The sequence below is a fragment of the Anthonomus grandis genome, chromosome 22, assembly GCF_022605725.1.
Source record: "Anthonomus grandis grandis chromosome 22, icAntGran1.3, whole genome shotgun sequence".
Taxonomy (NCBI): domain Eukaryota; kingdom Metazoa; phylum Arthropoda; class Insecta; order Coleoptera; family Curculionidae; genus Anthonomus; species Anthonomus grandis.
Window position 1 is genome coordinate 20,419,881 of NC_065567.1, and position 13,252 is coordinate 20,433,132.

Consider the following 13,252-nt stretch of genomic DNA (forward strand, 5'->3'; position numbering starts at 1 on the left):
GTGTTGCCAGATGTTTAATAAATTAATCAGGATGTTTAATGCTAGAATATTTTTGAGTTAAGTAGCTTGAACGTTTTAATTTTAGCTATTGAATTTTTTTTCTGATATTGACGCATTCATTGAATTGACAATATATTTTGGCATTTTAATGAACGAGGAGCCATTCATATGTGCTGCTCCTCGTGGTGTGTGTCTTAGGAGGACGTGTAGACAGCATAAAATACCGCGGTATTGCTAGATGCTTAACAAATATTTATTTATTTATTTGCAACTTACAAACATCATCAGGTAAAGATACTAACAAAAAAAAACATCCACACACCAAATATAAGAAAGAATAAAAATTAGAAACAAAGTAGTACTACATAATCATATATAACTGTAATCCAATATCCAACTGCGCTCAAAAAAGAATGTCCAGTAGAAAAGAGAAGAACATTCACACAAGAAGAGTGACATTCTAAATCCTCACCTTATAAAGAAGCTTTAGACCTGAAACAAGATACACAAAGAGCAAAAGCAGCTCGTTTAGAGGTAAAAAAAGCAACAAAAGAAATTAAATTTGGAGAGAAGAATAGCCAGACCATATAAGAAGAAAATTGACTTGCAAAGAATACTCGTAAAGGAAATAACAGAATTCAAATGAGACAAGGTTTGGATTCAATACCATAAATGCAAAAACAAGGCTCCAGAGGAATGTGCAGACCGGCCGCTATCTGCTCAAAATTACATATGTGACTTTTGAAGAGTTTTAAAATAGGTTTTAATTTTTTTCTCTAGTTTATAGGGAGTTATTTATGTGCTCCGATGAACAAGTCACAATTACTAGTGCACATAATACAATAAATTGTACGGAGTAAACTCTAAATCCATAATTGGTCCAGTAACTCTTGTTATGAAAGAGAATTCTTTGCCATGTTGCTCTACTTGGGATGTTTAATGAAACTCTACTTAAAAGAAAGGATCTTGAAATTTCGCCATTCAATAATTTAAAGAGAGAATAAATTGATGCATTGTTTCTTCGTCTTTCCAGTGTTTGCAGACCGATTATTTGACACCTAATATCATAAGTGCCTGTTTCATGCAAAAAACTATTTTTTTAAAGTAAACATTTGCAGAACTTGTCTAAGTCTACATAGATCCACAATATACAGGGTATTTCAGAACTATGGGATCAAACTTCTGGGGGTTGTTCAGTGCAACAGAAGAATCTATTTGAGTATAGGAACCCATGTCCGGAAATGCGTCACTACGGCCCTAAGACGCGTTAAAATTTATAAAAAACATTAATTACTTAAATAGGATCTGCTGCATTTATTGTTACCTTTTGTACATGATACCATAACAACAATTGTTTAAAACCAACGCTTATCAATGTCAATTCGCAATGTGATGTTTAAAAATTTTATAGCTTACAATGTTTAAACATTTTTTGCTGGATGGAAAACTTTACCAACCAAGAATTGGCGAATATGCATTTGGCATACGGAGCAATAAACTGCAATGCACGAGCAGCATCGCGGTTGTATCATGAACGTTATCCCGAACGACAGCATCCTGGATACAAAAAGTTTATTGCGGTTCATCGGCGGCTCGCTGAGACAGGCATGTTTAAGACCAAGATGCATGATACTGATGTTGCTCGAACCGTAAGAACGGCCGAATTTGAAGAAGAGGTGCTTCAGAGAGTTGGCGATGAACCATCAAACAGCACACGTGACGTCGCTAAGAATATGAATACGAGTAACGCTTCTGTCTGGCGGGTACTACACGAGCAACAACTCCATCCTTACCACTTCCAGAAAGTTCAAGGTATGACTGCAGCCGATTATCATCCTAGAGTTCAATTTGGTCGATGGCTTTTGGATCACATCATTGCACAACCAAATTTTTTACGATATGTTTTGTGGACCGATGAAACCTCTTTCACAAGAGACGGTATTTTTAATAGTAGGAAAAGCCATGTTTGGGACGAAGAAAATCCTTATGCAATTTTTCCAAGAAAACATCAGTTGATTATTTAATTGGGACATACCTTCTACCGGAACGGTTAACAGGACCTATTTATCTGCGTTTCTTGGAGGAATTTCTCCTAGAACTCCTTGAAAATGTTCCACTAAACGTTAGACAGCAAATGTGGTTTCAGCATGGTGGAGCTCCGGCTCACTTTGCTGTACAAGTACGCAAGTATTTGGCTCAGCGGTTTGGGCACCGTTGGATTGCCAGAGGTGGAGCAGTTTCTTCGCCTCCTAGGTCACCCGATTTAACGTCGCTCGATTTTTTCTTGTGGGAACATACATATCTACGAAACTCCAGTAGAATCAAAGCAAGACTTAATTGGACGAATAACAGCAGAATTTGAAATTATTCAAAACTAGGATCAAATTTTTAGTGTAGTCCGCCGAAATCATGTGCGGCGTTTAAATCGGTGTATTGAGGTTGGACGAAGACATTTTGAACAATTGTTGTGATGGTATCATATACAAAAGGTTAAAATAAATGCATCAGATCCTATTTAGGTAATTAATATTTTTTTCTAAATTTAAACGCGTCTTAGGGCCGTAGTGGCGTAGTGACACATTTCCGAACATGGGTTCCTATACTCAAATGGATTCTACTATTGCACTGAACAACCCCTAGAAGTTTGATCCCATAGTTCTAAAACACCCTGTATAGTTTAACTTGTTGCGGTTATTAAAATATGATTTTATCCAATTGTTATGATCCGTGTATTTCTATTGACGAATGTTTTTCATTAATAGCCCATGAGTTGCACCATCGGAGGCTTTTTGGAGATCAGTGTAAACGACGTCAATCTGATAACCTTCCTCAATCTTACTATTTAAAAATTCTTGAAACTCGGCCAGATATGTTGTTTAGGAGAAATGCATTATGTTTTAAACGTATTTAAAATGTCAACAGTCAAGATTAAGTCAAGAATTTTGGAAAAATTGAAAGCAAGGAGACTCCCATATTGTTTTCAATATTAGTTTTGCATCCACTTTTATATATAGAAAAAAGTGTTGATAGTTTGCAACATGTAGGAAATGAGAATGTATCAAATGACTTCTGAACAATGAGCTGAAGAGGCCTAACCAACACAGTAGAACAATTCTTGATAAACAAAGATGAAACTCCATTAGGTCCAGCCTTTATCAACATCTAAAGAGTTGAACTTATCCAACATTTCTTGCAAGGTAAATATGTGATGAGACAGAACTGGAAACAGATTCTCTACTGGAATAGGCGCAATATTTTTATTGGAGAATCGGTGTAACAGTGACTCAAAGTGGTTCGCAAAACCATTAGTTATCTCTTCAGGAGTCCTCCTACTTATTCCGTTATATTTCACTGACTCTGGCATGCCTTTGTCCTTGCATATACTATTAGGATAATTCCCAAAATACGTTGTATTTTTGGTATCACTTGCTCTGTGTTTGTGACAAATAATAGGTAACATAAATCTTTAAGGTACTTCATCTTTAGCCTAATAGTAGAATAATCATTGTAGTCCTCTTGTAGACCTGATTTTTTGATATTTCTGATAAAGCATATTGTTAAAACCAATCTTATTTTTGAGTTCCAAACTGTACGATGCTAGCAATTTTTCATGCTGGATCTTCTTATTTGTCACAAACTTACAAGTCACAAGTAATATATACTCATAAAATATATTCTTCACTTTCTGCACTGTATTGTGACATAAAACTTGGTCCCAATCAATGAATGCAAGATATGATTTTAATGTTAATTTTTAATATGCAACTGTAGAGGCATTTAGCTCAGGTCATTGAAGCAGGAAACCAGTGTTCTCAGATGAGATGTTGGGCAACAATCGTTGCTACCAGCGGTGCAATGTGCTGTCTACAAGCCTACTATTAATTTTATTACAGTTTTCGTAGGTTCCAAAAAAAAAATTTAGAGACAGTAAAAAATGTTTATTGGACGTATTAAATTAGATACAGATGTTGTAAGCATATACCAGGAATGCCTGTACAATATTACAGTGTTATTTATAATTTTCATTCCAAACTTAACACATAAATCATTATACAGGGGACTGATAATAAAGTGCAATCTATTGCTTCTAGGAGGTATTAATTAGGGATGGTGTCACCCAACTTAATAGTGTCTAAGTTAGTATAAAGGGTTGATTTGATATATTTGTTTATAAAAGGATTATTGGTTCCTCTAAAAATTTAATACTGAAAAAAACACGAATTATCAGTCATTTACTAAAATGTATACAATAGTTGACAAGCAAAAGTAAAATGTAAAACCCAATCAAAAGCAACGGCAGAAGAAGAATCAGATGATCCGCAACAATCAATAGCCACTTGATATACTTTCGGATAATAATCGTTCCAAAACTCAAACGCCTTATAGTTTACACTTTTTATGTCGCTCATGTAAATATTATTATCCATAATCAAAAGCCCTGGCTTGTCCTTACTGTATGCGTCCCACTTTATTGCATAAATCGTATTTTGAGTAGGGTCCGAGGTTTTTGCAAAACTCGTCCAAAAAGACATAACTGTATCAGCAATCCTTTTATCTCGAGGATCCCATTCTTGTTGATCGGGCTTCCAGTAGGGCAGACCCCATACATAAGTAAGATCAAATAGGTGAGGAACCTTAATCCAATCAGGTAATTCCTTGTTTGCTACTTTTGAGCTGGGTTTCATATCAAATCTATACACATAAACCGGTTGATCTTTGCTGAGGTAGTTCGCCATCTGAATGGTAGAAGCTGCATACGTTTTTTCAACCAGAAAACTAGTAGCGATTTTCCTAAAGCTATCTGCAGTATAGTTCGGACAAGCAGGACCATAGAAAAACATTACCGAATCCACCAATAAATCAAAATTGTAGGAACAGCTCGACTCTGTGTTATTGATATTGGGAAGATCTCCACTTATAAGCTCTGTTAAAAGCTGTTCTAACGTCTCATGCGAGAAAACCGTATTATTATCCCATTCACCAAACTCTAGACCATGTTCCATGTTAGTATACCCAGTCAGGATGGGAATTTTAGCAAATTCTCCTCGATCAAAGTAGTTCTTCGGAGGTTCTGACAAAAATGCCGAAGTACTATTACTTAAATCCTTATCAATTAAAGGTCTCCAATTAATGTTAGAAGTCTGCTGCACCAGCTGGTTTGCGTCTGCACGTCTCAGGCAATCAATCAGAAGCGAAGTTGGTTTTCTAAGGCATCCAAAATCTTTTGCAACTCTTTCAATTAGTGGTACATCCTCTTCAGGATATCGATAAGCTGAAGGCTGGAAAAGGCTACTGCTCATGATAATTGCTCGATTGAAGAGATTCCTGAAAAAAAGATTGAATTTTATAGTATGAACATTAAGTCTGTTGGCCCCTTCTAACTTAAAGCCGCTCGGTATACAGGTGTTGTGAATTTAGATCTTGGGTTCGAAAATTAATGTGTTAACGGCCAATGATAAATCGAAGTCACAAGTTAAAAAGAGAACGAAAGCGTTTCTCCTATACTCTCTTACTGGGGACTGAGATAATACCCTCTAAATGAAATATTGTCGTTTTCTCTTTAATTTAAGGCTTTGTTTATGATTTCTTCTATTGCTTGTTAATGCATTAGTATTTCGGCACCCAAGAAACAAATTGGCTCGTCGTGTATGTTCAGATAAAATTTGGAATGCTGTTATACGAGATGATCCCTTACGTTTTCTAGGGAATATATGAATCTATTTTTCGTTTAAAAAATTAAAAATGGCCATACATAACAGAGTACTGAAATTTTATTTGAATATACTGAGTGGTTCAAAAATTAAAGAGAAGGCCACTTTATGTCCTTACTGTATAGAAAATATAAATGCAATGGAAATTTATAGTATGGGCTAGAAAATATATCAAAATTGTGTTCATAGTTCAAGTTATACCCTTCAACTTTAAGTAAATTAATTCCTAAAAGTTGTGTTGAAATATTTTCCGCATTAATTCCAATTCAATGTCACGGCATGCGGCCTTGATTTTAAGGGCAAATTTTTATGGAGCCGCATAATTTCCCCGAAACTGGCAATTTTATATTACAACTTTCGAAAGTAATTATTATACCACATGCAATCTGATTATTACAATAGTATATGAGTCGTAAAATATTATGATGCATTTCATAAGATTGCCTAAAGTGGCTTTACCTCGACTCGGCATTAATCATGTGGATTCCAATACTGGTCGCACCAGTTCCATAACCCATAACACAAATATTGTCTGGATTTCCACCAAAATACTTAATATTGTTTTTCACCCACTGCATAGCAGCTTGCTGATCCATCAATCCGTAGTTTCCAGGAGCTTCTCCATCCGTTGTAGTGAAAAACCCCATAATATTTAACCTCCAAGCGAATGTTACTACTATTACCCTTTGGCGATACACCAAGGTATGCGGATTCCAAATGGAAGGCATTCCAGTGGTAAAGTTCCCGGGATGAATCCAAATTATAGTGGCGAAGCCTTGAGGAGGTGGACCTGTTAAAGAAAATATAGTTATTAATAATGAATTATAAATATTTTAATTAATTTTCTTTGAAAGGTGCCACAATGTAAACTGGATCATTAAACCAGAAGCGGCGAAAGTTCAAAGTTGAGCAGAAAGCATTAAAGCAATTTCATTCGTCAAAGTCAAAAAGGTGCGGGTGCATTACATTGTTTTTTATTGCTTTAAACGCTTTAAACGTTGGAACAGATTGCTATCTGACATTTTACGGGTTATCTGGGAATGGTGGGTTAGAAATTGCGAACAGGCACGTAAAGTTGGTGATTTTTCATTTCAGCTTTTATACATATTGAACTATCCGTTTGTAGTACGATAATAAAAGGTTATTTTTAGGCATGGATACATATGCAAACTTTCGTAAATGCTGGCCTTTATAATATTATATAATATTTACTTTTTTGCAAATACATGTGCCCAGCCTTGGCATTTAAGAAAGAATATTAAAAATAATGGGACAATAGAACAACGAAGAGTGCGATTTCGTGTTTTTTGTAACATAATAATAATTAATTTTTTATCTATATATTTAAATGTGAAAGTATGTCCGGAGTGTCAGCATCACGCCTAAACTGCGCTAGGGAATAATACCAAAATAAGTATACTTATGTGTTTTTCCTCGATTTATCGTCGATTTTGCAATAATATTACGCGAATGTTGAACACTAGAGTCATATGATCGTTCTCGCGCAGCGCTCTTTGCTTTGCGGCGTCAGTTAAAGTCAGGGTAAAAAGTAACATTGCTCATGGTTAGCCTTAAAGAGGGTGAAGAGCTTTGAAATAAACTGTCAAGATAATGATGTTCGTATACAAAAAAAAATCTGCTACAATGTGGAAAAAGAGGCCTATAAAGATATGAACTGTCTGCACTGAAGAAAATCATAGCCAGCAGTAAATAACAACATAAATGGAGATCGTTTGGGTCCCTTTAATCGACCCTTATACAGGTGCGTGCAGCCTATGGTAATGAAACACTGGCACGCTACAAAATGGCGTTAGGGCTCTACCTACGTCCGGTCCTGTGCACGTATATTTTGTTTATGTGCATGCAATCGGTGAAGCCGAAATCTGCATTTGCTCCCTTGTTATTTTGGAGGTTTCCAAGAGTTACCTTTTGTTGTGCTTTAAGTGATTCGTAGAAATTGTTTTCAGGACCGTACTATAAGCATTTCTCTTAAGTGACTTAAATCCATAATATCCACTTAATTAGTAATCCTTGTAATTGAGTTAAAAAAATAATTAATAAGCGGTAGTTGTTAAAAAATGGTTTATTTTTATTTCTTCCGCTATACAGGTTGGGGAATTGAAGATCACACATTGTCCAAAATGTGTGTCCGGAGCAATGGCCTCCGGTCGTTTGATATTTACATAAATTTAAAATGTACAGCACTAAAAATAAATATGTGGATTAAAGAGCCATTTTTAGCATCCTAATAAAGTTAGGGCTATTGGGTCCACAAGATAAACAAAATTTAGAGATACATCTAAATTTTCAAATTTTAAATCATTTAGAAAAAGGGATCACATTTGTGTTTTTTCCAAATTATTAAATGGTTTTATGGAGGCAATTCGGCAGTACAAGTTAGGGATTTGTTTTTAAATACATTTAAAAATAGACCGAGTCCTTGCGAAAAAAAAAGCGATTTTTTTTTAGCTTTAAGTTTGTCATAAATGCCGCAGAACGTATAGCAAGAACGACTGAAAGAAATGGTGCCTTAGAAGTGGATTCAACACGATTATGTAGAAGTGTTGGAGAGGAACTGGGGATGGACCATGAAACTGTTATCAATATTTACAGAAAAAAATAGGTACAAATGTTTCAAATATTCCAAAACTCACGAGATATTTCCCGAATACCAGTGGCGAAGAATGACATTTTGTGAATGATCGAAAAAACAAGAAAATTAAATTTCTTTACGAAATATTCTATTTTCAGATGAATCTTCCTTTCCATTACATGGGAAATTGTCCTTCCGTTGTTCGATATTGGTCTTGGGAATATAAAGAGCACAGAAATTTTCTATTCCTCAAAATTTGAATTCTTGGTCTGGTACTTTGAATGACCATGTTACAGGGCTATTATTTTTATATTTTTTAATAAACATCCAAAAATGCTTTGAATTGCTGCAAAACCAAGTTCTTCCTACTATTCAAACCCTCCCTGATTTAGACCTGGGATCGGTATATTTTCCACAAGACGGCTGTCCGTCCTGCTCATAATACAGTTATGGTAAAAGAATTTGTGACAAATACTTTTCCTAACCGTCCGCTTATTAGTAGGACTGGCCATATTAAATGGCCTCCTAGATTTTCAGATTTGTCCCCAAATGATTTTTGTTGAGTTGTCTTAAGGAGATCATTTACAAACATAAATTTAGTAGGCCAAAAAATGTAGGGAAGCTGCGAGAGAAAAATGTTGAATGAGCCAATTCCACTTCATCAGAAATTCTTCTGGAAGTACGGAATGGCTTATATTATAGATTAATTTATTGTTTACCCACAGGTCTGTTTAAGCATAAAAGAACTAATTTTTGTAAAGTTTATTTTTAAGAGTTTATATTTTATTTTTAATAGAATAACGTTTTAATTTTTAGTATACACCGCATAATAAACGTAATGCTCATAATGTGGGTTGTGCACTGATATATCTAATTTTTGCATCAGAAAAATATTTTAGAAAAGCCTCGCGAAATATTGTGCATCATTTTGCGAGTAGCAAAGCTCCCGAAATACATGCGAGCGCCATATTTCGCCTTTCAGAACCTCTCTATTGTTAATGATCGATTCCCCAACCTGTATACGACTTATCGATTTATACAATCGATCGCATTTTGACAAGTCTGAACTTCAAAATAAATAGAAGTGGCTAAATTCTGTAGCATGATGCCAATGCATCAATAAAAAAAGGCGCACTATATAATTCCCAGTCACACTATTTAGAAGCTAATTGCCTAGCGCTTTTGGAAAATAGAAAATTTTCACGAAAGCCATAAACAACACGGTTTTCCGCCTTAACGGCTTTTAAGGCTGCAATCGCTTGATCAGCGATCTGATTGCAATCGAAGTAATCGATTGAGCTACCCGATGTTCAAGTTGGAGCCGTGCTAAACTAGTTTTGTCCTTGTCGTTCTCGTTTGTGTTGCGCTAGACAGGTTGATTACGGTGGTTTTACGACATTCTTGGAAATCAAACACGCGATTTTAATTATTTTTTTTGAGATTTTCTGATTAGACTTTTTATAGTTTTTTATATTGGGTTTAACTTAATTTGTATGAAGGTTAATTTCAGTTTGGGATTGATTGCGGTAGTTAAATAGGGTGAACCATTCAGAAGTATACCATAAATTTCTTATGAGAATAATTATTGCATTTCACTTTATCTGTAAAAATCAGGCAAAGTGTATGAATGTTGCAAAAATTTAGGGAAGTAGTCGACTATAAAAGAATAACTTAAATGCTACTCTTAAAGTCACGTCAGAGAAAAATGATCCTGGAAGACATGGAAGAGAAAGTGAGAGGGTGGCTTATCCTTATCATATTAGAAAAAAAGCCAATGATTGCTTAAAATTATGCCATATATCAAAGTCCTTAAAACTTAAAAAATACTTATAAGATTTTCCATATGGTAAGCATAAAATAATGAAAATGATTTTGGAATATTGTTTGGTTGTTACTGCATATATGTATACTGATCAAATTATTCCTAATTTGCGTGTATATAAGGGGCATTTATAGACACATACTTTTTAAAACCAATGAAGATTTATTCATGTATTTATTGATCGATGCCAAAAAAAGTGGTGCTAGTTCTTTAAGGTGTATTAACAAGACTCATAGAAGATTACAAAAAAAATAGGCCAAGGGTATATATATAAGGCACAAGTGATTCCCATTTGCATACTAATCTCGGGGGTGTATATAATTTACAAGTTTCCTTTGAATGGTATAAAACGTAATCAAAATATTACGTTTTATATAAAGATTTTTGAGTTGCGTGCCACATTGCGGTTATAATGGTTTTGTCAAATAAACGGCTTTTAAAAGAAAGCCATGTAAATAATTTAGCTTTTTTATGAGGGATAAAATGTTTATTGATTTTATTATGGCAACCTTTTATAAACAGGGTGTTTCAAAATAAGATGCCATTTCTTGCAAATACTAATCCTTAATTCAAATAAATCCTAAATCTTCTTAACTTTTGAACTATACAGAGTAGGTACTATTTTACAAAGTTGCCTGTAGAAGATGTGTATTATAGATATTATTAAAAAAAATTATTACATATAGAGCCATCGCTTATAAGCATTATAAAAAATTCAAAAATTACAACAAAAAAAAATAAAATTGCTGTCTCTTACATGGTTTCTGTCTCACCGGTATATTTAATAATATTAATGAAAGTTTAACGAGAATCACATACAAATTTAAAAACTATTATTAAGAATATATTATTAATATTTTGTTAATCAATTTACTTTTTAGACTACATATAAATAGCAATTGCAAAAAGAACCTTTCATGCAATTTTAAGCAAATAAAGCGCCATTTCCAAAAATCACAACGATTATGAATTATTTTACTTCGCTATACTAATTTGACCATTTATATAAAATTTTTCTGGCTATTCTACTAATAATTTAATCTATTCTTACTTACCAGTAGGAACAAACACGTTCAGATAAAGACAATCCTCACTAATATTACTAGGAAACTCCATATCTGTCAAAAGTGTAAGGAACGGTAACTCTGAAGCTTTATAATCCTCCCTTACTTGTAAACAAGACGGTTGATAGTCCGTATTATTTTTAATATCAGACCAGTCTGGAAGCGGATTTGTCTCTGGAGGTGCGAATCTTCTATTTCCAATAGGCGGTTGTGCATAAGGAATACCATAATAAGCAATTATCTTCTGTATACGCACTTTTGATATCTCAATACCCTGAATTTTTCCCTGATTGGGAATATCAACCACGTGTAACTGAGCGAAACTAGTATAAAAAAGGCACACGGTAATAAATTGTTGCGTGAGTAAAATAACTGAAAAATTCATTTTAAATTAAGCCTAGAAAACTGTTGTTTCTTAAGGGAAATTCTCGGTTCGACTGCACGGTCTTGATGAGGGAAAATGTTGCGTGATAAAGTTTCCCGCTAGGTTGTTTATTTGCCGATCAATTTAAATTCACAAAATGGGTCAAAGGACCTAACAATTGCCATTTTCTTGTTTACGGTGGAATATGTCTCGTGGTTGCGATGTTTATATAATCTTTGGCGAGTTGCGCTCAAACCAGTTGCCGATACTGAATCTCGGAAATAAATGTTTTCCAGAACCGGATTTAGGATATTTTTATTTTGATGATTTTTTTGGAATATATAAAAAAAAGCAAAAGCCTTTTTTTAATTATGAAATAATTCGTGTTTGCCAGTTTACCTATTGCAAGATAATTATATAATAAAATATATAGTAAAATAATTAATAATAAGTTTTGAAAGGCTTTTTGAAAATCGAAAAATAAGTCTGCAGTTTTCAAATTTTTTAGTAGATATTCAATATAATGCATCAGCTGAGGAGAGATTAAGTAATAACTTGTACGTGGTCAATAATGATAGACTATTATTATTAAATATATCTCTATTAAGTCCACTCCTTAGCAATTATTTTTGTCTTTTTTCAAAATGAATGGTTTAACTCTTCCTTTATTTCTTGTTTGGACCTGTTTTACACCCAAATATTTTTTATATTTCTATGGCCATTGCGCAATTTTACGAAGTTGCAATAAGCGAACCTGTGAACCGGGCTTTAGAACACAGTTAAATTTAATTTCAGTTTGAATTGAAATTGCAAATTGGTTTTAAAATTGGATTATCTTAGACCCAAATTTACTATTATTATTGGAAAAATCAAATTCATTGTGAAATTTGAATCAAATTCAAATGTACACTCGTGGCACGAAAAACGCAGGACTTAAATAAAACAACATGTTTTAACTAATTTCTTACAGCAATCAGCCATTTATTTGAACAAAAAATTGGGTTTAATAAAAAGTGTATTTAAATAAAAACTCATATAATTAAATCACTCAAAACTGTAAAATTGAAAATGGGCTTTTATTGTTTTTAGTTTAAAAGTTCGACGGATGTTTGTTAAACTTTTGCTGTGTTCATGCAGCAAGTAAACGTCTTGCTTGGCTTGAAAAATTTGGCTACGCTTATTTGAGATGAAAATGCTTGCTAAAACGGCGGCTACTATGGTTGCGTTGATTTAAGACGGCAAAAGTGAGCGTATACACGTTATTTATACACGCTTTTTGGAAACTGGAGGTTACACTAGATGGCCTGGAACTGGCCCCTAACGAAGGACCAACGCACATGACGATCGCTTTACCATCTTACAAAGCCTCCGAGGTTGTCACGCTATAGTACGCTACTGCAAGAATCAGAAATCGACTTGATCACATCCAGAATACCCAATGTAAGCGAACGGACCCTTAGGTAAAGACTTGGTGAAACCAATCTTGCTAGTCATAGATCCGCGACAGGTCCAGAGCTTCTTAGACGTGTTACCCAACTTTGTCAGGAATCATGAGCAAAATAAATGACGGCGCCTTTTGTTTACTTATGAGTCGACATTTAGCCTACGATCTCGGGATGATCATGAAAGGATACGACGAACATTTCTCTAGAGGCACGCACAGACTTTGTTGTTCCTTATATTGATTTAATTGTAAAT

General features: G+C 34.2%; 1 protein-coding gene across 1 annotated transcript; it reads right to left on the bottom strand.

Moving 5' to 3' along the window:
* Nucleotides 1–3,923: 3,923 nt before the first annotated feature.
* Nucleotides 3,924–11,796, bottom strand: LOC126748492 (cholinesterase 1). The gene is made up of 3 exons (XM_050457759.1): nucleotides 11,182–11,796; nucleotides 6,171–6,501; nucleotides 3,924–5,325 (listed from the first exon to the last, which is right to left on the bottom strand). The coding sequence occupies exons 1-3, from the start codon at nucleotides 11,573–11,575 to the stop codon at nucleotides 4,236–4,238; spliced, it is 1,815 nt and encodes a 604-aa protein (XP_050313716.1). The 5' UTR covers nucleotides 11,576–11,796; the 3' UTR covers nucleotides 3,924–4,235.
* Between the last annotated feature and the right edge of the window lie 1,456 nt (nucleotides 11,797–13,252).